Source organism: Balaenoptera borealis (genome assembly GCF_965194805.1).
Source record: "Balaenoptera borealis genome assembly, chromosome: 17".
NCBI classification, from domain to species: domain Eukaryota; kingdom Metazoa; phylum Chordata; class Mammalia; order Artiodactyla; family Balaenopteridae; genus Balaenoptera; species Balaenoptera borealis.
This window is the reverse complement of record NC_138876.1, coordinates 35,968,979-35,993,666: the sequence shown is the minus strand read 5'-3', so window position 1 is coordinate 35,993,666 and position 24,688 is coordinate 35,968,979. Positions and strand designations below refer to the sequence as shown.

General features: G+C 35.1%; 1 protein-coding gene across 1 annotated transcript in view; it reads right to left on the bottom strand.

Annotated features, from left to right (window-relative positions):
- The window catches only part of RNF19A (ring finger protein 19A, RBR E3 ubiquitin protein ligase), a 70,570-nt gene that overhangs the window by 35,343 nt on the left and 10,539 nt on the right, over positions 1-24,688 (bottom strand). The window contains exon 2 of the mRNA XM_082364301.1: positions 8,688-9,453. Within this exon, the coding sequence (XP_082220427.1) occupies positions 8,688-9,361 (674 nt within the window). The 5' untranslated portion in view covers positions 9,362-9,453. The remainder of the gene's footprint in view (positions 1-8,687; positions 9,454-24,688) is intronic.

Below are 24,688 nucleotides of genomic sequence, written 5' to 3'. Positions count from 1 at the left end.
TATTATTTCTTACAACTACACATAAATCTACAATCATCTCAATAAAACTTTCAATTAAAAAAGTCTAGTGTTTGAAAGAGAAACAAGTCATCTATGCATAAGAGGCTTTTGTAAATATCAAACATTTTGCCTAGAAATTTAGGGGAGTTTTTCAGGGCTCCTCTTCTTACTGGAATAAAATTTAAATAATAGTTGTAACAGAGATTTTTATTGAATTTCAAGATAATCTATTAAATTATGCAAAATGTTAGGAGTAAGGAAGTTTCTCCAATTTTGTACCTCTTGCTTCCTTAGTTTCTCACCCTTTAAACTTAAACTTTACATATGAAATTCCAATTTATTTTTGATAGGCCATTTTCCAATTACCATTGTCTATCATAAATATGTTCAAACACGACTGAATTAAAGGCAATTTAAATCAACACAGGGTAATCTAGTAAAGTTCCATTTCCCTGACGGCTAATTAATTGCAGTCTCAATAAAAAGAAAACAATTTTTGAAAGACTCTTTATTTTCTCCCGAGTTATAATCTAAAGCAGTCTTTATAATAGTAGTAATTTCAGTGAAAAGGAAATGGCATTCTCTTCTAAACCTCTTCTCTATCCTACTTCTTCTTGAAAAAAGGAGGGAAGGCAAGAGACAGAATGGGGAAACCCGTGTGTGTGTAGGGGACTATGTTAAGACCAGCTATTTTTTTAAGCCAGTCACAATTTATAAAAGCAGAAGAAAAGTTTAGACTACCAAACTCCACTTCTACCACTTATTACCTGTATAATTTTATGTAAGTTACGCAATCTCCCTACAACTAAGTTTTCCCAAACATAAAATAGGGATTCACTAAAGTTTGGCTTAGCCTCAGTATTCAGCCCAAAACAGCTTCAGCTTTGGCCTTGACCTTTAGAAGGCCAAATAAGCAAATGACTGCTTCAATGACATTTCTAGTACCTCTGCATTTATGCTTGATTAATGACCATTATCATTTCTACATCTATGTAAATAATGTATGTCATTTAAACTGAATATTAATATCTGAATATTCATTTTAAAATAAACACCGATAGCCTTTCTAGACATAACAAAGTAAAAATCTTACTGCTTTATATGGTGAAATCTTACTGGACAACTGAAGTATAAATGTACACCGTGCTGCAAGAATAAAATGCAGTAATTCTTAGTGATGATTGTGAAAGCCAAATTTAGACACAAGCTTAAGAACTTTCAAATAATTAAATAGGGAAACAGATTTACAGTAAATATGAACATCGAGATTGCTTTAATTAGATAAATCTAGGAAGAAAATATCCTTTCTGAGAAAACAAATATTTATAAAAATATATGAGGTAGATTAGCAGAAATTGGGCTATATCGCAATTCTAACCTTTGTAGAGGCTGTTCAGTGTACTAGCATATCACTAAGCAAAACTTTTAAGAACTGACTTAATTTCTAGTTAGTGATTTAGGCTATCTAGAGATAGCCTTTCAAGAAAAAGCCCTTTTAGGGAATTCTTCACATCTTGACAAGAAGAATTAAAAGCAGAATGTCAATTTTGCCATTTCAAAATTTCACAAGTTCCAAAATCTGGCAAAATATCCATAAAAACATGAAGGGTTATGGCGAAATAACTGAGGACTCATATTTTCTTCTCAATAATCAAATTTCCAAAGAGCTTTATAAACTGCTTTAAGACGAAAATTACTTAAAGCTTTGAGTCTAGAGACTTAAGCTTGTTGAAAATGACTGCTTATAGATATCTATTTAGAATTTTAAAAATATGCAGTGTAATTACTGTGTGTGTGTGTGTGTGTGTGTGTGTGTGTTTGTGTGTGTGTGTAGGGAGGGAGGGAGAGAAAAAGGAGAGAGAAAGAGAGAGGAGAGAGAGGTGGGGGAAAGGAAAAGAGAGAATTAGTTTACAGCACATCATATGTACTCAAATGTTAGAGATAAAGTACATCAAACTTGTTTTATGCTACTCTGCAGTATTTTTTTAAATAGAAAAGCTAAGATGACCTACCCCAGAGCTAAACATTTAAGTCCCATTCAATCTAAGCAAATTCCAAAGAAAAACAGGATTATCTTTAACAATACTAACCAAATATTTTCATGACTGTGAATTTTGATAACTATAAAAGTTAGGGTATTTTGTCTAGAACTTTTTTCTTATTCTAACAATTATTGAGAGTTTACTATGTAAGTGTTCCGTTTTCACACACATTCAATCCTAGTAACTGTGTTAAGCACATTCTATTATATATCGAGCAATTAAATGTACCTAGCATTCACATATTTTGAAAACAGAATGTCAGGACTCTTGAAGATGATTTTCATTGTGTGGGAACCAAACTTATTTTCCACTGGAGAACAGCTCTCAAATTATAATGGAAGCAAATGGTAAAACTAAATTAAATACAAAATATTTGCTTTAAAGAAAAATTTCAATGCTCTAATGCATTAGGTATTATTTGAGAAAATAACAGGCTCAGCAGGTGGTCACAGAAATAACTGAATAATACTAGTTAACTAACTAAACATCTGTGGCTTAAACTGTACACAAATCTTGGTTCAGAAGATAGTTCCATTTCCTTCTATGATCCCTTATTTAACTCAGGTCTTACTTTCTGTTTCTATTTTTCAGCTGAAGATCTCTAGTTACTTGAAATGTTTAAACCTTCCTACTTAGCAGCAGTGGAGGGATAGGAAGAAAGTGGGAAAGACAGAAAGGGACTGAAACAGGGCAGTTTTTCCAGAAATATTTTCTATTTGTTGGATTGTTAATAGGTGAAACATACTAAGAAAGAACTCAGTGGTCAAGTTAGGGACATGCTAATCAAAATTACTTTTCTGTTTGGGTTTTTACTATAGGATTTGCTAAAATAATTTTTAACATACCAATAATGTACATATATAGTAAACATTATTTTCCAAATTTATTTGACCATGACATCTATTTCCTGGGAGTGTTTCACAGTACTAGTGTTCCACAAATTAGCATTGAGGAAGTAGGAATACCAACTAGGGTCGTATACTCTGCCTAGAGCAAATTCCTCATGAAGGAACAAGTAAGAAAAACAAACTATACCAAACATGAAATGGAATCCTAAGAAAGATATAATAGTCTCAATAACATTTTTAATTAAAAAATGAGAAAAAAGAAAAGAAAGATTATCCAGGGGTCCAAGATAACTTTCCCCCCAAAGCACAAAGCTTTAACACAACCTTTAAAGAACAAAGAAAATATAATCAGAAATACCAAAATTACTTGATCCAGTTAAGGGGAAAAGTCAAGTTTTATATTCAAATCAATAGGCTCATGATTCCATTAGCAAGAAGTTACTATTATTCCGTGGAAAAGGAGTGACTTAATTAATATATTTGAGAGACGGTCTAGACAAAGTGAGGCTCATCTCCTGGTTCCCCCTTTCAGGATCTGCTTTCCTAGAGAGGATGCTTTCTGTTCTGCTTTCCAGTACATGCTGTAGGGGAGGGGAGGTCTACGGTTGTAGAGAACCGCCCAGATTATTTGCAGAAGTCTGTCTAATTTCAGGGTGGGGTGTTAGGCCATTTGGGATGCATATCTAAACCTAACTTCTTTAGCTAATTAGTAAGAGAAAGCTGATATGTCTCCTGTGTCTTATGTATCAACTCGGTTCTTGTTTTCTCAGACACATGTACTTGTTTCCTTGGGAGAAAATCAAAGTTGGACCTGTTCTCTGTTCTAAAAGGTTAACCTACAAAAGCATTTCCAGCATGTCAAAAGACAGGCAAGTTATGGCTAAAACCCTTCTTTGGAGGATGGGAATGAGAGTCATATAGATAGAATAAAATTCTAAAAATACATGTTCCTTAGTTCCTAAGCCTATGGTGCCACTCCATTATGAACAGTATCCATTATGAACAGTATCTTCCACCAGAGTAAGTTATTATTTAGAGCCATTTAAATGTTAAGCTCAAAGCTTAACAAACCTGATTATAGTTGAGCACATTGCTTAAAAATGGTTTGTTAACTGTTCCTAAGACATATGATTTACATTAATGGCATATATTCAGATTTGTTCATTCAGCAACTCTTTATTGAGCATGCGGTTAACCTGTGGTTATAAAGAAAAAATACTTTTTATTTTTATTTTTACTCTTGAGGGGCTCACAGACATTAAATCATTAACTATATTCTAGTATAATGAATGTTCCTGCATATTCAAAGCTCCCCAGTAAAGTCAGAAGCACTCACATGAGATGACATGGATAATGTGTGCTAGTAGAAGGGTAGTCTTAGCCAACTGAAACAAGTGATGACAGAAACCAAAATGCCAGTTTTTTGCTATCTGCCTAGACAATGTACAAACTAAGCCTCCTAGGCAGAGGTAATAGATATTTTTATCCAAGACAGGTCTTATGCTTCCCCTCCTACATGTCCCTCACTGTAATTCTTTTCCTCAGCCATGGCCAGATTTTTCTCTGAACCTGTATAGACTGGCATGTTCTAGAAGCAGTCCACATAACTCCACACTGGTTAAATCACAGCTCACAGGTTTGGCCTCCTAGACCCCTTCGCAAGAGGGGTTTTCAGAAATACATACTGTCCTTTAAACAAGCTTAATCTGCCCTGGCCCTCAGAAGAGTGGAAAGACTATTAGGTCAGAAACCCTCAGAAGTCTCAAATAGAAACCAGGTCAGGTTTTCTTTCTACTCTGAGCTAAGGGCAATATTTCTCAGTGTGTTAAACTACATGTTTAAGTAAAATTGGTGTCAGATACAGAAAATGGTCATTTTGGTAAGTATCAAAAGCAAGAGGAAAACATAATTTCACATTTAGCATTTCTGGAAAAAAGTCTTTCAAGTGTGTTGTACAATGAAAGGGATTAAAATACTACACGCATGCCTGTGGTCCTAGTATGTACTACTGGCTATGCATTGCTATGAATAACTGTCAAACAGATATTTACCAGTATCCCCTGTGCCATATTTCAGTAATAAATGGAGTTTAGATAAGAAATTTCTCTCTGTGAATCCAAAGATTTTAATAAGTTCCAAGAGGGCAGAGATTTTCATCTTTTGTTAGTTATTAAAAATCCCCAGTACCTGGCACATGGGTGCAGTAAATATTTGAAGAACTGTCTGATTTAAAAAAATAAAAACAAAACTTCAGAAATGGAGATGAGGAATGATAAATAAGAACTATAAAAAGCTTACTGTGTGCTAGGAATTATGCTAGCAATAACATTAAAAAGCTTCTCAATCCTTAAAACATGATAGGATAGAGACTCAAAATCAGGTCTGTCCACGCTCATGCTAAGTACAATTGTAATTTGTAATGAGGTCTTATGCAGTATTCTATGTTTTCAAAGCATATGTATAAATTTTGTCACAGGGTGATCTTTTCCACATAACACAACCATAAAACCTATAACGTAATCAAGTATATAAAATATGCTCTAACTAATCTAGTGAGCCAGCATAAATTGAATACAAATGAAAATACATAAAGTAATTAATCTCTGTGACATGTTTTCTTTGTCCTTTGTGCGTAAGACTACTAACAACCACCAAAACCAAAAATTAATTTATAGCCAAATTAATCAAGACTAATTCTCTGTTAAACTTATATAACAATCAAGTGGTTTTCATAATAAAGGAATCTATTAAAGTAGGTGTTTCTATTATTTTAAGATTATTTTATACTTGAGTTAACATTCATGTCTTCCTCTCCAAAATACTTAGAATACCTAAGCCATATTATTTTTTAACAATGATGTCTCAATAAGAAGAAAATGTGCAAAATACCTAAGAGTATGAGATTATGAAAAAAATTTAAATTTACTGAGAAATGTCATATATACCAAAGGATTTATAAAGAATAATAAAATGAATACCCCCTGAATCTACCACACAAGTTAAGAACAGTATCAGTAGGGTGATCATATAATTCACAACCTGACTGGAACACCTGAAAAAGAAAGGTAATGCTATTAAAATTTACACCAGTACAATAAGCATGAATTGGAACTATCTTGGGCAAACCAGAACCTATGGTTACCTTGTTTATCTGTGGCTTTAGAAGTTCCTTGATTGCCCCTTTGAAGTTCACATCCCTTCTTCTTCCTCACAAGAGGTAACCATGAAACTAAATGCATTTATCCATTTTACTGTTAATGAACTTTTTTGTTCGTTTCTTTGCTATTATGAACATTCTTAAACATGTCTCTTAACTAGATGTCTCCTGGTACACAAGTAAAGAGTTTCTCTGAGGCATTTAACTAGGAGTGGATCTTCTAAGTTACAGGGTAAATGTGTGTTCAATTTTACTAAATAATATAGCAGTAAGTGAGCTAATCAATCTATATTTTCTTTTAGTTTAATTTTTTCCTTTTATTTATATAACTTACCTCTGTAATCTGTTTTGATTTTGTTTTATTATATGTGGTGACAATCTAATTTTTTCCCCTCAAATAGCTAATTTTCACAATTCTTTTATGGTGAATAATCAATCCTTTCCCAGTTGGTTTGGCATTCTTCCCCCCAAATCAAGTTCTTTTTCTGTTTTTTTAATAAATTTATTTATTTTTGGCTGCACTGGGTCTTCTTTGCTGCATGAGGGCTTTTCTCTAGTTGTGGCGAGCGGAGGCTACTCTTCGTTGCAGTGCGTGGGCTTCTCATTGGGGTGGCTTCTCTTTGTTGCAGAGCACGGGCTCTAGGCGCACAGGCTTCAGCAGCTGTGGCACGCGGGCTCTAGAGCGCAGGCTCAGTAGTTGTGGCGCACGGGCTTAGTTGCTCCGCGGCCTGTGGGATCTCCCTGGGCCAGGGATTGAACCCGTGTGGCCTGCGTTGGCAGGCGATTCTTAACCACTGCGCCACCAGGGAAGTCCCCAAATCAAGTTCTTATACAAGTGAGAATCTATGTCAGCCCTATCTATTGTGTTCTATTAGCTTGATAGTGTTGATATTGTCCACTATGATGACATGATCCATCAACCCAGCACAAGAGAACATACCTATTTAGTGACCAGAAAGCTTGTGCTCCTGGATTTACTCTCTCAGTCTCTCCTGGTCACAGGTTCTGACACGAAAGCCTCCTTTTAATTTGTTCCATCATTTTCACACATTTTCTTTTAAAGCTATTAAATGCTTAAAGGAACTTGTGAAACACCTCTTATCCAGGGGTTCCATGAAAGACAGTTAGAAAATCACACTTTGTCCAGATGAAATGCAAAATACTTCTGTTTGAACTCTTGCTATAGGGATACTTGCTATAATGACTTGCAAAAGGCTTTTTTTTTTTTTAAACCTAAAATTTGTAATCAACTTGAAATCTACTCTAATGAATGTGCACACCTGCCCTAGTGAAAATATTCTGCAGGGGTCCACGGGATCAAGAGTGATACAATCGTACCTAAGCTCTTCTTCTCTAGTTCAAATTATTTAAAGGCACTGTTCATTATCCCTATTTTCTTCCCATCTTTTTCTTGAGAATTTAACCCTTCACAGGTCCAGAGTTTGCTTCTACCATACACCTGGAAGCACAGCCAACCTTAGCCCAGTTTAGATAGTATCTTTAATATATTATTTTTTAATTTATGTTACAGTACAAGCATCCAGCAGTATAGGAGATCATAATACAAATGTGATACTGAACAGTACCTCCGAGTCCTTCACACAACTAATGAATTCATAAAATGTTAAATAATTAGATAATCTAATATTTTTAATGCTTTATGTTTCACAGAAATCTCTGGTGGACAGTCAAGTGCTAGTGATACCTGGGAAAACTGGTGGAATCTGCACAGGCTAGAAACATACTATTACCTTTCTCATTTAAAATTATGGAATTCATAGACTAAATACAATCTGAAAATTTGCTGCTCAATAAGTTTTTAATAATGGATTTGATCAGACAGAGTCCTGAAATTGTCTTTTGATAAATTAAACACACATTTCAGCCTTGTCTCTGATTATACCCAGATAATCTTGGAAGTTCTGGGTTTTCCCAAACTCTTATCTATGGTATGCTAAACTCATCCAGGGTTTATGGCTTTCCTTATTCGTGAAAAGCATATGACTATTTTTTTCTAGTTCTGACAACCATACATGGTAAATACTCTATTAACAGGAGCTGCTGTTAACATAATAACCAAATATACAAGCAAAATTATTTTACTTTAAATATTGGGAAAATGGTATTTGTAATTCAAAAACTTGAGGCAAATGAAGTATTACATAACCTCTAGATCTTGTGTCTCAAGAACACATCAACACATGAACACATCATACTGTGGCACGCATTAAGGTGCCTTTCAAAAGGGTCATTTAAGTTTATACGCGTGACTCCCCCACCAAAAGCAAACAAACAAAATGTCTGATCATTTCATCTATTATAACAAAATAAAAATTCTCCAAATGGATGGGGAAAATCAATAGGACTAGATCCTGCACACTACCATCTCATCCTTTTCTTCTGAAAACAGTCTTAAGTGAATATATGATGCAAAGACAATATAAAAATGAGTAAGACAAGATTCCTGCCTTTAATATCTAACATTGTCCCTGACACATGGTACATACTCAACATATTTTTGTCTACTGAATGAATTACCTGGCATGTTAAGATTTTTCTTTTGAGTAACAGTCAGCAAATTCTTATTTTATCCACAGAGAAAAAAATTAACTCAAGAAAAATCAAACAAAATCTTCTTACCCACAGTCTGGAGCTGGACACCACCTACAATCAGGATCTGCAACGAGCCACCGTCTAAGCATAAATTCTTCATATTTTTCCATCAAGACATCATCACTTAATATCAAGCGAATATCGTGGGGATTAAACCGTTCAGTACATTCTGGGCAACTGATATTAACCCTACTTTCAGAAATTTCTATCCTTAGGTATTGTCGTAAGCAATCCACACAAGATCTATGATGACAAGTCATTATCTCAGGAAATCTGTCTTTAGAATGCCGTAAAAGGCACAAGGGGCACTCTATAAAGTCTCCAACTTGTTTGCTGATAGAAGTTAATCCATTGTCAGAGGAGGTATTTGTAGAGAAAATGGAGTTCTTATCAGTACACATTTCAGAATGTATACTTTCAATACTCGCAATTCCATCCACCCCGCCATTTAGCTCCCTTGATTTACGTTTGTTATCCTTTTTCCTCCGAAACAGAGAGCCTATTGAAATTCTTCTTTTTTTGGGTGCCTTTTTGACCGAAGGCAAGCTCACAGATGAAGCAGAAGACTGAAGATCTCGATCTGAACCCATTTGCCGATGTAAACTCATGTCTAAAATGCTCATTAGAATTGAGTCAGGGTCTGTGGTTACACACAGCCCTTCATTATATTTAGAGATAAAACCTGTTTCTTGTTCTTGCATTCAGATTAAGTCATGATGTAAGAAAATCCTATTTGGTTCCTTCAGAGAATTCTTGAAAGAGTTCAATTTATGGTAGACTTATCACAGATGTTCTGAAAAACAAAAGAAAACAAAAACACCAAGATTATTTAATTGCATGTTTCTTAATAAACTTACAAACTCTCTATGAAACTTCAAACAAGTATGTTCTTTAACCATTAGTTTTTGGTTTTGATTTTTTTAAATAAGGCCAGTTTATTGAGTAGTCTACAAGAGAATATAAAACCAATGCTGATATAACAAAGATATTACTTAAGCTTAAGAGTCTAGATTTGAGCTGACCTTATTCTTAAAATCTTGTACAAAACTTTTGATTTTTATCACACTCAAACCTCAATGATTCCCACTGCCTTTAGGAGTTTAAAAAAAATTGACAATAAAATGGACATGCAAATACAAATGGCTAAGTAGAGCTTACACAATTGTGAAGAACAAAGTGTGTGTGTGGTGGGGGGGCCGGGGGATGCTCTTACACTGCCAGATATAATGACTCATTATAAAGTTACAGTAATTAGGAAGACAGTGTGGTACATCACAAAGATGGATACAAAGACCAGTGGAACAGAACACAGTCCAGGAAAAAAGTCCCACATACACACACGGATACTTGACTTGTTGCCAAAAGTGACACTGCTGAGCATTAGCAATGGCCTCGTCAAAAACAAAACAAAAACAACATAGTACTGTTTTACTGGTTACCATCTGAGAAGAGAAAAGGAACTTAACCTATAGCTAACCCCCTGCATAAAAATCAATTGATGGTTCATAGATCTAAATGTGAAAAGTAAAATCATAACGCTTCTAGGCGTTGATAGAAGAGAATATTTCAACGAAAAGATTTCTTAAACAAAACATACTAAAGTACTTACCATAAAATGAAAGATTGTTAAATTGGACTACGATAAAATGAAGAGACAGTATTAAGGGAGTGGAAGAAGACATTTGCCACATAAAACTAATAAAGGACCAGTATCCAGAATATGGAAAGAATACTTAGACGTCAACAAGACAAAGCAGACAATATAATAGAAAAATGGGTGAGGGACATAACAGGCACTTCACAAAAGAATATGAAAAAGTGCTCAACATCATTTGTTGTACACATTAAAGCCACACTGAGAGACCACTACACACCCAGCAAAATGGCTAAAATTCCAACTGACATTTCCAAATGTTAGCAAAGATGTGGACTGCTGGTAGGAGTTTGGAAAACTACTTTGGAAAACTGTTTAACAGTAGTTACCAAATTTGGACACATGGATACTCTATTACCCAATTTATACTCCTAGATATGAATGCACGAGAAATGAATGCATACATGCACCAAAATATCTACATAACAACATTCACAGCAACACTAGTTATAATAAGCCCAAACACTGGTCACAACCCATATTTCCATCAACGGTAGAATGGATAAACAAGTTGTGGTATATTCATTCCACATTCTGGTATATTCTGGTATACCAGAAAGCAATGAAAATGAACAAAATACTGTTACTCATAAAACAAGAATGAATCTCTCATAAAAGGACATGTACTGTATAATTCCATTTAAATAAAGTTCAAAAACAGGCAGAGCTAATCTATGTTGTTGTAAGTCAGTACTGTAGCTACCTTTTGAGGAGAGGCACAAAGGAAGAGAGGCACATGTATAGTGGGTACAAAGGTATGTTCACTTTGTGATAAATCACTGACCCACAGACTCATGATTAATGCATTTTTCTTGGTGACTGTTATAACACGATTAAAGGTCAAAAAAAAAAAACAAGCTCCCTGAGGTGATATCCACACATATTTCACTCAGGCAAACTTTACTCATGTCTATCAGTTTATATTTCCCCATCATCTGCAGCATATTCCCTTAATTCTGAGGGAAATATAGAGTGTGATGGTAAATGAACTAAAATTTTCTGCACATTTTCTTCTTTATAGTTATTATATTCTCTTGCATCTCAAAATGCTTTTTGTACAACAGGGTTCAATAAATGTATCAATGACCAGAACTGTAGAGGGAATCTATCTTGGGGATTCTGTCCTAAGAATTTATCATTTAAAACATTAAACCAGTGGTATTTAATGAATATCAGCTGGAGAATTTTTCAAAACACACTTTTAGAAATTGGATACCCATATAATTAATTATCCAAAAAAGAACCTAGTAAGAGTGAATGGAGGTGCTATTAATATTTAAACTAGGATAACAGGGGCAAACTAGAACATACGGTCATCCCACTTAGGAAGCCTTTCTAAAACATACTGCAAATAAACAAATAGGCATCAAAGGAAAAGAAATTTGAATACTAAAAAATTTAATATTTTTATATGGTAAAAAATACTATAAAGTAGGATGACGTGATAAATTAGTAAAACATGTATAACAATGAACAAATTTCCTTAGTATACAAACAGCTTTTACACATTAGTAAGAAAGAGATGTACAACCTAGTAGTAAAATAAGCAAGTATATAAGGAGGAAGTTTGGAGAAAAAGAATTACAAAAATTAGGAAGATAGGAAACAGTGTTCAACAACACTAAAGAAATGAAAATTCAAACATCAGATACACCATCTTTGTACACATTAGACTGACAAAGGTTGAAAGGGTTGGTGAACATGTATTGAAAGAAGCACCTCACATATTGTTGGGAGGACTGCAAATCGGCACAACTCTGGGGAACCATTCGGCACTATCTATCAAACTTCAAAATGGAACTGTTCTTTGACCAGCAATCCTACATGTAAAATTTATCCTTCAGAAAATATGACACAAGTGTGCAAAGAAATATTGTGCAAGGAAACTCACTGCAGCCTAGCTGACAGAAGCAAACAAAACAAAACAAGGCAAACAAGCCCCCACACAAAACCTGGAAATAACTTGTGTCCCACAGGGAACTGGTAAAAATAAAGGAACCAACCACAATTTACGTGTAATGATACAGAAAAGATCTCGCTACATAATACTGAGTGAACAATAATAACTGCAAAATAGTATGTATAGTATGAACCCATTTGTGGAAAAAAACGCACCCAGAGAGGTTTACATGTACCTACACCATTTCTGGAAAAATGTTAAACCATTAACAATGGCTACCTTGGGGAGAATAATCTTTAGTATTCACTTTCTGCTTTCTGCATAGTTTACAATTGTATCATGAGCATCTATTGCATACAGTTTTTTAAAAAACCAGCTAATTGAACCCCACAAACGACAACAAAAAACATATTCCACTCTAGAGCTGGGTAGCTGGGTAGGATGTGGTCCAGAACTTGTATATTTTGAAAACGTTCCTCAGTAATTTAGTTGCACACGCTGGTCAAGAACCACTAATTCTAAAGAGAGTCTGCTAAACACTTTCACTTAAAAACAGAATTCTATAGGCTTGGCCTCCAAAACAAGGCTCCTTGTTTTTCATTAGTTTAGGTACTAAAAATAAAAGTGCCATTAAAAAGAAAAAAACAACCTCAGTTTAAGGTCATTTTCAGCCTATGGGGCTATAGTGAGGTAGTACTTAAAAACCTATGTATAGAGATAAGAGAGACAGTAAAAAAAACCCGCATAAATTAATGACTATCCTGTAGAAAAAATCCACGAAAGGTGTCTAAAAGCATGTGACCCAACAGTATTGGGAATGCCTCAATCAAGGGGACTTTGGCTTAATTTCAGAGTTAAAGTCTAAGCCTAGCACGTGCTAAACCCTGAGGTTACCACCACAAACAGGATAGACATGGGTCTCTATACTCAATGCGATATGTCTGGAGAAGAAATATATATCACAAAACCAATAGTTATAAACTTATATACATTAAATTTGTCTCTGTTACTACAACTCTTGAAAACAGCTGAGTCCATTTCCACCAGATTTAGAGGGAGTCTTTCAGACATTATGACAAACTATAGGCTATTACAGAATTCATCTTAAAAAGGAAGCCATCTTGCAAGCCACCTACAAGATTAATAAGAGGCCCTGCATAACAGCAGATTCAAAAGATATAGTCAATATTTCACCCCAACACCCCAAAGTGTGGACATATTCGTCCCTCCTTCCCCTCCTCTCAGTGATTTACAATATACAAGTTTTAGCAATATAAAGTTTACTCTAACTTTGCAGATGGGAAATCAGAGACTCAGAGTATTAAGTAAAGAACTAAACCTAATTATTTTAGTGGTATATGAAATTAAGATTATATGGTTCACCCATAACAAAGAGTTTTTAATCAAACTGTTTATTTGCATAAACATTTAGAAATTAGTAAACTAACTTGGATTTCTGAGACTATACCCTTAACCACCAAAAAAACAAAAAAAGCACTACAGAAATTCTGCCAATTTGAACAGATGACAAAAATGTGTGAAATTATAAAAAAAAAAACTTTCAGTGATTTAGAAACTTATTTTTAGAAAAAGCTGATTTTATTCTCCAACGAAAAATAAAAATCTATTATTTGCATCATTTAATATAGTATTCTTTTTGAACTCAACTTTTTAAAGTAAACTATCAACTGTATCAATCTGTCAGTACTATTGTTATGTTCTGCCTCAGAAATGCACACACCATTAAGACAAAAATATTATTTGAGTTCTAAAACAAAAAGCTGGGTTGCTGGTTGGAAAAAGAAGGGAAAATACGTTGTATATAATAATACCACTACACAGTAGAGTTTTAAAGTGCTTTTAAAGCACTTTTGATTTAAACTTCATTGTCCTATGGAATGGGTATTATTATCCTTATTTGATAGATGAGAAAACTGAAGTGCAGAGAGGGTAAATATTGCACAGTTAGGAAATAACAGGGTTTAGGGTCAAATTCAGGTCTTCTGATATCTCGCCCTCAGTACCATCATCTGTCTGCAGTTGCCTTCATGAAACAACTCCAGTCACTATCAGTATATCAAAAATTGCCTCAGAAAACAAAAGACAATTATATTTTACATATCATCTAGGGCTGGTCTTAACTATCCCTCAATTCCATGCCTTATTCAAGCCATTCCCCCGTCTGAAATGCCACTCCCTTTTCTCTCCTCCTAACTAAACTGTACTCACATTTTATAACTCAGATAAGAAATTTTTACTGTGTTCACTTGTTTTTCTGCCCTGATTACCATCAATGTTTTAATAAGGTTTTCAATGTAGAACTTGAATATTTGTGATTTCTTTAATACCACACACAGCCAAGATGGTGTCATGAACATAGACACTGTGAATAAATACCAAATGAGTATTTCTTAAAATGACACAATGTCACTGAAGTGATGCTACTATTTCATAAGCACAAGAAAAAATCTTGTTATTTCACTGTCATGCCTCCTAGGCATATACATGCTCTACTTTTTTTTTTTTTTTTAAATGTTGTGGAGTGTCACATACAGGGAAGTGTAGATTGTAGGAAAGCTCAGTGTTGTGTTTTTTTAAAATTTTATTTATTTATTTATTTATTTATGGCTGTGTTGGGTCCTCGTTTCTGTGCTAGGGCTTTCTCTAGTTGTGGCAAGCGGGGGCCACTCTTCATCGCGGTGCGCAGGCCTCTCACTATCGCAGCCTCTCTTGTTGCGAAGCACAGGCTCCAGACGCGCAGGCTCAGTAATTGTGGCTCCCGGGCCCAGTTGCTCCCCGGCATGTGGGATCTTCCCAGACCAGGGCTCGAACCCGTGTCCCCTGCATTGGCAGGCGGATTCTCAACCACTGCGCCACCAGGGAAACCCCATGCTCTACTTTTTAAAACGTCCAATTAGCTCACACCAAGTTTACAAAGACAAATATGAGGTCTACTGGATCAAATGCAAAATAAATTATGTATTAAAAACCTAGAGTAGTTTACATCATTTCAGAGCAGGAAGAGATGATGAGAGGCAGTAAATGTACTTAATAATTTGAAATATATACAACTCCTAATAATCCCCAACTTTGGATATTCTTTAAACTGATTTACTATCACAAGGATTTGTCGAAGTACAACACATCGATAACATGAAGAAAAGCAGTGGGGGAAAAAGATAACTGAGGTTGGCCTCCATGATGTTATGGCTGTTGGCTTAGTGGGTATACCTTTCCCCTCTAAATAAAAGTATAGATCTGTAATTGCAGATGCTAGAAGAGCTTAGTGAAGCAGAAAAGGAGAGTAAAATACAAGTAGACCCCATATTATGTATTTTCAACCAAGTATCTAAAATCATATAGGAGGCAATTCTCTTAACACCAATGTCACAAGAAATTCCAATCACTTGCTAATTAAAATATGAGAAATGGCTCTCTTTTCCCCTCTTTCCCAGTCTAGCACAACTCCAACAAGTAACGAAGACCCTCTGCCAACTGCTGCTACACACTTTCATCCCCCTGAAGAAACCAGTTGAAAAATTAGTTTTTATCGCTGGCAAAGGAGCCCCACCTCCTGACCTTTTTATGTACTTAAATTGAAGACTACCACCTGAGATTGGTATGAAGGACAAAGACCTGAACCTGCTTACCTAACCTTCTCTAGCCCACAGTGTTTATACCTCTTTAAAGTCAAGATCTCTTTGATTCTAACTTTTTTGTACCTCTTGAGGAATATGTGAGGAATTAAGAAATAGGAATAGCCCACAACAAAGGTATTTCTACCACGTGTCAAAGCTTTATGGACCAAAGATGTAGTAGAAGTGGTGATAACTTCGTACCGACGCATCAAAAAATACATCTAATTTGGCAGCACGCTATTTTTTATTCTTCGTAAAAATTATGGAAGTTGACCATTCCAGGTGAAGCACCTAATAAACAATTACAATATTGTTTGACGTGAAAATGTGTTGCAGATTTTAAATGCTCAACTTATAAACACAGGATAGATAAAAAGAGTTAGAAAGCTCAAATCCATACAAATAGTAGCCCATGTTTGAAAAGCTGTATGTATCAGTCAGGGTCCTAGCAAAAAAACAAAGCAGTTTCAAAGAGATAACTGAAGGGCTCATTTACAAAGGTGTGGGTAGGGTTAAAGGAACCAATAGGGATGGCAAAGTACTCAGGAAACCACTGCCAGCCTTCTGAAAGAAGGAGCAGGGAGGGAGCTGTCCAATGGCAACTGGAAGAATAAATACCCAGCTTCTCTCTTCTCTGGATCTCCAATATCCACCAATGCCTCACACTGGCTAAATCCAACGAGAAACCAACAAAGGAGCCCAAGTGAGGCAGTCCTTAGACTAGGTCAACCTCCTCTGGGGCACAGAGAAAGTCAAGGAAGGATGAGGAGTGGATCTGGAGGGGCAAATAAAAAACACCCAGTCTGGATGGATAAAGAGGAGAATTTGGGAGTCAAGACCTGGCCAGCCACTGTTAGTTATAAAATCTCAGATTATGTCCGTTCCTGAGTCTGCGATCTCCACTACAAAATATGGATGATCCCACTTACTTCAAATAGATGTTATGAGAAGAAAGTGAAATTGGCACGTGCTAAAACCTGGCACTATGCTAAATGTTAGCTGAAGTGAAATGTAAGACAAGCTTTGTATCTCTAGTACCTAATACAACTTGTAACTTATTGTAGGTGCCTAATAAACACTGGATAAATAAATTATGATGCAGAACACACATAAGTGGAAGTGAGGAACTGAGGATTCTGTTCATATCTTTGCTTTTGGCTTGTTATTGCTGTAAGATTCTCTTTAAGTGATACAACCTTACCACATTCAGCTTTTTAAACTGTAAAAAGAATCTTTACCCCACAAGTGCTACAGCAGCGGTCCCCAAGCTTTTTGGCACCAGGGATTGGTTTCGTGGAAGACAATTTTTCCATGGACGGGGGTGGGGAAACGGTTTCGGGATGATTCAAGTGCATTACATTTATTGTGCACTTTATTTCTATTATTATTACATTGTAATATATAATGAAATAATTATACAACTCACCATAATGCAGAATCAGTGGGAGCCCTGAGCTTGTTTTCACTTGCCACTCACTGATAGGGTTTTGATATGAGTCTGCAAGCAATTGATTTATTATGGTCTCTGTGCAGTCAAACCTCTCTGCTAACGATAACCTGTATTTGCAGCTGCTCCCCAGCGCTGGCATCACATTCTCAGCTCCACCTCAGATCATCAGGCACTAGATTCTCATAAGGAGCGCACAACCTAGATCCCTCAAATGCGCAGCTCAAAGTAGGGTGTGCGCTCCTATGAGAATCTAATGTCACCACTGACCTGACAGGAGGTGGAGCTCAGGCGGTAGTGCAAGCGATGGGGAGCGGCTGTAAATACAGATGAAGGTTCACTTGCTCACCTGCCACTCACCTCCTGCTGTGCTGCCATGGCAGTGGTCCGTGGGTTGGGGGTGTTGGGGACCCTTGTGCTACAGGATAAATAAGACATGTTGAATATCTTGACATTATACAACTTCAAGAATTACAGATTTAAAATATTCAACCAATAAACATCTCCTAACTACAAACGTTTTAGTAGCATCTACTAACCACCCACATGCCTGTGTGATTTAAGACTCATGAAAGGGTATTTTGGATATAGAAGGCTAGGCAAAATAAAGTTTATAGACAATAAAGAAATTAATTTACCAAGAGAAAATCCCATTATACTCTTGAATATCTGTTTTTGCCTCTGTTATTCAGCTAAAATTAGGTTTCTTCTGTTACTTCTCGCAAAGGTAGAAAGACGGAGAAAATCCAATAATTTTGTGTTGATAAATGCTAAGTATAAGAGCAAAGAGTACCTACGGTTTCTGATTTCAATTTCTTTTACTGATGTCTGACACCCAGATGTTCAGCACCTCTAAAACATGAATGTAATAAAAGTAGAATGCAAAAACACTTAATAGCACTGTTGAAGAGAACGGAAAGAGGACTAAATAAAAAGTTGTTTTTGTTTGTTTGAAGTGAGGAGGGAATAGGTACAGAGATTCCCAGCACAGTTTCTATTGATAATTAATTCTGGTCACTAGTGAAGCCTGAGCTATCTCATACTCAAGTGAGAATAAAGAACATAAAGAAATGAGACTTTCTATTTTAGATGCTACTAAAATACTATTTTATATTACAAAAGCATAACAGGCCATTAAACTTTTTCAGCCATATATACTTATGTTGAGAGGTTGAGAGAAGATGAGGAATAAAGAAAAAATTTTAATGACTATATATTTGGTATTATATGTGGTTCTCAAATGTTTCCAAGTCACATTTCATTTTCTGTGAACTAACCACATGTTCACATCCTGCTGTTGATATAAGGCCTTTTATGTAAAGGAACTTTGTTATTATGTGTCAAATAAATTTAAAAAAAAAAACTGTATGGCAATTTTCCAATGTAGGAATTTAAAATTTTGTGTGTGTGTGTGTGTTCAAATTCACATATCTTTCTCTTTATGACCTTTGGATTCTATATCTGTCTTGGAACATCTTGCTCACTCCAAGATTATATTTTTAAAATTTGCTCATGTTTCTTTCTGGTACTTCTATGCTTTGTTTATTGCTTACATGTTTCATCCATTTCAATTTATTTTCATGTTAGGACTAAGTAGAGATCAAAATTTGAGTTCTTCTAAATGGCTAGCTAGTTATCTCAACACCAATTATTGAATAATGATCTCCTTTCTACCTACCTCTGACCTAATTTGGTAGGCTACTTCTTGGTGTATGAATTTCTTGCTACCTAGGTGGTATGGACTTCCAAAATATGTTCTTGAAATAAACTACCGAACTGTTTTGTTCCAATTTATGCTCCCACCAACTGGAAAGGTGCTTACTTCCCTGAATTCTCATCAACACCCTATATCATTTCAATAGCTTTTTCTAAGTGGCAAAAAAAAGTAAGTACTTTCATTTCCATTTCTTTGATTACTAAACAAATTGAATGTTTGTTCAGGCTTACAGCCCTCTTTATTTTTTCAATGATTTATCTGTTCATATTTTTTGCCCATTTTAACGCTGGAACATTAATGGTCCTCTTTGACTTTAAACCTTTCATATTTACTTCCTCTTAATATTTGCCCTTGAATTTTGTGATTTTTGAAGAGGTTTAAGATGTTTATTTAGTCACATCTACCAAGTTCTTCTTTCATTGCTTTATATGCTTACAAAGTATTTTCTGAGGATAAAATCTATTTATAGACATATTTACCATTTCTGGTACTGTTCATTCCTTCTTGTGGATCCAAGTTTCATCTGATGTCTGATGTCATTTCCCTCCAGCCTGAACAACTTCCTTAAGCATTTCTTAGTGTTGCAGGTTTCCTAGCAATGAATTCTCTCAAGTTTTGTTTATTTGAAAAATGTCCTTATTTCACCTTCATTTTCATGGATATTTTGTTCCGAATATAGAATTCCAGGTTGATAGCTTTATCCTTTCAGAACTTTAAATAGGTCATTCCACTGTCTTCTGGTCTCCAATCATTTCTGATTAAGTCATCCTTCACTGATATTTTAATTCCTCTGTAGTAATGTGGGGTTTTTTCCCCTTTGGCTACATTAACATTTTCTTTCCATCTTTGACATGCAGCAGTTTGATTACGATATGCCTAGATGTGGTTTTCCTTTTATTTATCCTACTTGGGGTTCAATGAACATATTTTTTACCCTACTGTCTGTGTCTGTCTCTTACCTCTCTTTCTGCTATTCACATGTTAGTTTAATACTGTCCCATTGGCCATCAAGGCTCTGTTCATTTTTTGTAATCTTTTTTATCCATTCTTTGGATTGGCAAATTTTGTTGATCTAGCTTCAAGTTCATCAACTTTTTCCTCTTCCTTCTCCAATCTGCTGTTAAATCCATTCAGTAAAATCTTTATTTCAGATATTGTACTTTTCAGTTCTAGACTGTCTCTTCTTCTTTATAGTTTCTATTTCTCTGTTGAAATTGCCCATCTATTCAGTCATCATGATCATGCATCTCCCTTTAGGTCACTGAATATATTACAGTTGCTTTAAAGTCTGCTAATTCTGCTAATTTTAGGGTCAGCTACAATTTTGGGGTGGATGGTCTTGACACTAAATCACATTATCCTGATTCTTCACATGTCTAGTAGTTGTCTATTATAAACTGGATTTTGTGGATGTTAAGCAGTAGAGACTTTTACAGCTTCTTATCTGCTTTTAAGAGTGAGGATTTTTATTATACCTGGCAGTTAAATCACTGGCTAATAAAGTCAAAATTGTGGAGGCTGGTTTTATGTTTTAGAATGGGTCTCTGGGCACAAATGTTTAAAACCCCTTAATTTGGTGGGAATCAAACACCAAATTGTCTCCCCTGCAGAGAGTAGCAGGTGAAATCTCTAGTCAGCTTTTTCAGCCTAACTGCTATTATTTTCCATTGAGCTCTTTGGAATCTTTCTGCAGAGTTCAGGGGTCACCTAGGTATTTCAGGGGAGTTTTTCCATAGATTTTAGGACTATCCTACTACAACTCCCTCCTTTCTGGGATTTATCCACTTAATTTCCAGCCATTCTGGCAGTCCCAAATTCCATCCCTTGACACCTTAGGCCAGTAAGACTTTAGTTTTCTGCTTGATTTTCAGCTGCCCTGTGCTGCATGAACTTTTCCTCAAGAGGAAAGCTGTATACACTTTGGGGGAAAAACATCTGGCAGTTTTCCAAAGGAGACCTTTACCAAAGGATCTGAGATACAGTATTCTTGAATCTGTATATGATGCTGTCATAGGAAATTTTAGCTTAAGCATGCATTAATTCATTATTCTTTATAATCATTAATTCATTTACTCTTTCAACAAATATGTTCAGTGCCTATCATGTGCCAAATACTCTTCTAGGTGGTAGACATAAAGAGTGAACAAGAGAGACAAGGCCCTTGTTCTGTGGAACTTTCATTCTAGTGCATCCTAACCAAGCACTGAATAAAGACATTTCAGACTATGTCTTCCCCAAACAATAATATTAGTGACTTGGCAAGGATATAAATTATAATAAAGTGATTCCCTTTTTTCATAAGCATAATTTTGAAAGAAAAAAGACTTGATTTTATATTTGAGCATATATGATAGTCCCATAATCTGAACAAATATTTATCAATATCCCATTTAAAGCTTTTTTTCTAAAAGACTATACATACGTGCTTCTGACAGCACTCCATTTTTCACAGTGACAATGGTTTTCTAGCATAATAAATAGCAGACAATTTAAGCTGTACAAAGACGAATCACTAGTTATCTGACCAAATGATCTAGCATAGAGAAAATTAATTTAGCTCACTGTGCATAACTTCAGAAACAAATATGGTAAGTAAACAGTGGGGGATATCCTTGAAACTTAATTCACTTTTTTGGCCTTACTCTTCCTCTAGTGTTAAATAAAGTTCCAAAGGCACTGAAAAAAGGAAATATTTATCTTCCATAGCATTTACTATATACAGAGTTGCAAACAACATATCAAATTTAAATATGCCTAGGTATAATTTGGTAGTAGTTGATTACCAAAAAACAGAATTAATTATCATGAGCCTTCCTTTGATCAGACCACAACTAGAAGTGATGTACTAGAAATGATGTATCTGCACACAAGCTAATTTTGGCCCCAAATAAACAGACCTTTGTACATCTGAACAAGAAGTTCATTAACAGAAATTTGAGGCATTTAAATTACTTGGATTTTCATATACAGCTTTATCTGAACAGTGATAAATCACTAAAGTTCATTATAATGAAGTTTGATATTGCTCAAAAAGGTTATTTATATGTTTAAAGTTATTTTAAGTTAATGTCATTCATCTTGTCAATGTCAAATGTGAAAATGTCATATTTTCTTCTAATAAATCTATTCCCCAATATAGCTGGAAATTCAGCTACAGCAGCAGTGCAGGCTCTGGGCATAATTCTTGCTGTCCAAATATTAAGGAGACAGACTCTCCTTATAAATCTTATAAACACTCTGACTCATTAAACATCTCTTTATACAGTCTGTTAAAGTAAAAACATAATAGGCACGATAATAAATTTTTGGAGAAGGATAAAAATGCTTAAAAATAGCAGCTAATGCATGGATAGGCTTCAGAGAAATCCATGAAATTTCTAAAACTGTATACTAAATTGTGAATATAGGTATATTCTAGAGATAGAATCCATAGCTTTCAAGAGATTCTCCAAGGAGTCTAAAGTATAACAAACTGTTAACTGCTACTGCTGAGATGGCAGAATTTAATTTGCCAGTAAGTTACCATCAGTTTCTGTAAATTGTGTCTGTTCTCACTAATTTACATTATTAGTACAATATTCATAATTATTAGCTCAGTTAGAACATACATCTATTCCTTTAAGATTTGAAGTTGCAGTTCCTTCCAAAAAAGTTTGGGGGAACATTAAAAAACAACGTTCATCCCTAAACAAATGTCTCAGATTCAGAATGCAAGAATAAATATAAGGTATGTAGATAGCCTAGAATAACCCATCACATGTTTAAAAAACAAAATCTAACAAGTAAAGGCTACCTGTTGTATATTCAAAGGACAATTGAGTATAAATATAAAGATATTATAAAGCAATAATGTCATCTTCACTTAAAATGGCAATTACCACTGAAAAACTTTTTTTTAAGTTTATCATTCCTCATAAGGTAAGTCAATAACAATATTCCTATTTAAAATGTAACAGGCACAAAAAAGTAAAATGTTTGATGCCCAATGAGAAAGAGTCAGCAACTGTGCTAGAAATACAACAGAAAAGCCTTTTAAATTACTGGAATGTCTCCTCAGAAACATGAGCCTATTATACGCAGATCTAAGAAATCTGGGTTCTATAGATAGCTACCAAGTGGTTGTGTGGCTTTAGTTCAGCAATAACCTCTCTGTATCATCTGTGGCAGAGATGATGTTTTATACCCACCTGTTTCATTTTCCTTCCATTTGCAGCTAGATGCAACCATGTGTCCAGTCCTGGCCAGTGCAATGTGAGTACAATGATGGACGCCCTTTCCAGGACTAGTCCCTAAATCATCCTTTCAATCATCCTTTGAGCTCTCTCTCTTCCCTCACTAGCTGGCTGAATATAGTAATTTTAGTGATTGACTCCAAGTAGGCCTCTGGGGACAGCTGAGTCACAAGATGGAAGGAATTGGAATACCTGAGTCATCCACACGGTTCTCTGTGTGAGTGAGAAATTAACTTTTATAGTGTTCCGCCTGAGATTTTGGGGTTGTCTGTTTCAGACACAACTATCTTACCCAAGATAAGGTAAAATGAGGGAATAACTTATGAGTAGCTTGGACGGGAAATTTTTAAAATACTATACAAATATGGGATAATGATAGCATCTTTTTATTCAGACAGTAAAGCACAGACTTTGGAGTCACAAAGTTTGGGTTCAAGTTCAGATTCTGACACTTATTAGCTAGCTGTGTGACACTGCGTTAAATTACTAAGACAGTTTACTCAACTGTAAAATAGGAATAATGAATAACCTACAGTCCACAAGATTATTACTAGGATTAAATAAAATATATAAAGAATCCAGCATGCGTATGACATATTAATCACTTAACAAATATTAGCTATAACTATTACAAATATCTGAGGAGATGGCACAAATGTAACTGAACCATTTACTGGATAAAACTGTTTAAAAAGAGATTATCATGCTTAAGGTTAGAAATAAAATGAAACTGTTGGCTCTGAAATGGCTTGTCTAATGTCATCAGAATAGTTAGCCATTTGCAAGTTTGGAATACATCATTATAGTACACGAATTTCTCCAACATAAATATAGCTTTCACCCTTGTTATATTTATACAGCTACAAACCTATGACAAGTGGTCTAATGTTAAAAGTGGAGTAAATAATTGCAACTTAACTACTTTTATATATGGGGGAGGTGGAGGTAACTCAACAGAGCATTAACATAGGCACATATCAGTTTCCAGCAAGTTTTTTGGAAAGTGAATGCTTATCAAGACTCAAATATACTACCTTGAGCTCTATCCTTAACATAATTTCTATGATCGCCTAGAAACATAAACTAAAAGTTCAGAATAAACTATTCCCATATGCCACAAAGCCTCCCCAAAGAGATAGTTCTTAAACAGCTCCACAAGCATACACCTGTTACATTTATCTGTTTAAGCCTATTCTTGATTGGGAGGTAGAATAGAATGGTACTATGTGGTTTTAATAATACTCATTACAAATAATACTCATTACTCAATCCATTACAAAAATAAGCTGCTGCAGAAAGAAAAAGCATTATTCATTCCATTTTCCAATTAAAAAAAAAAGATTTAAAACATTTTGACTAGCTCATTCCAGGCACTCTTTGTTCAGAAGGGCAAACAATACACCAATAGGGAGAAGGTAGGAAAAGCATAGTGCAAAACGA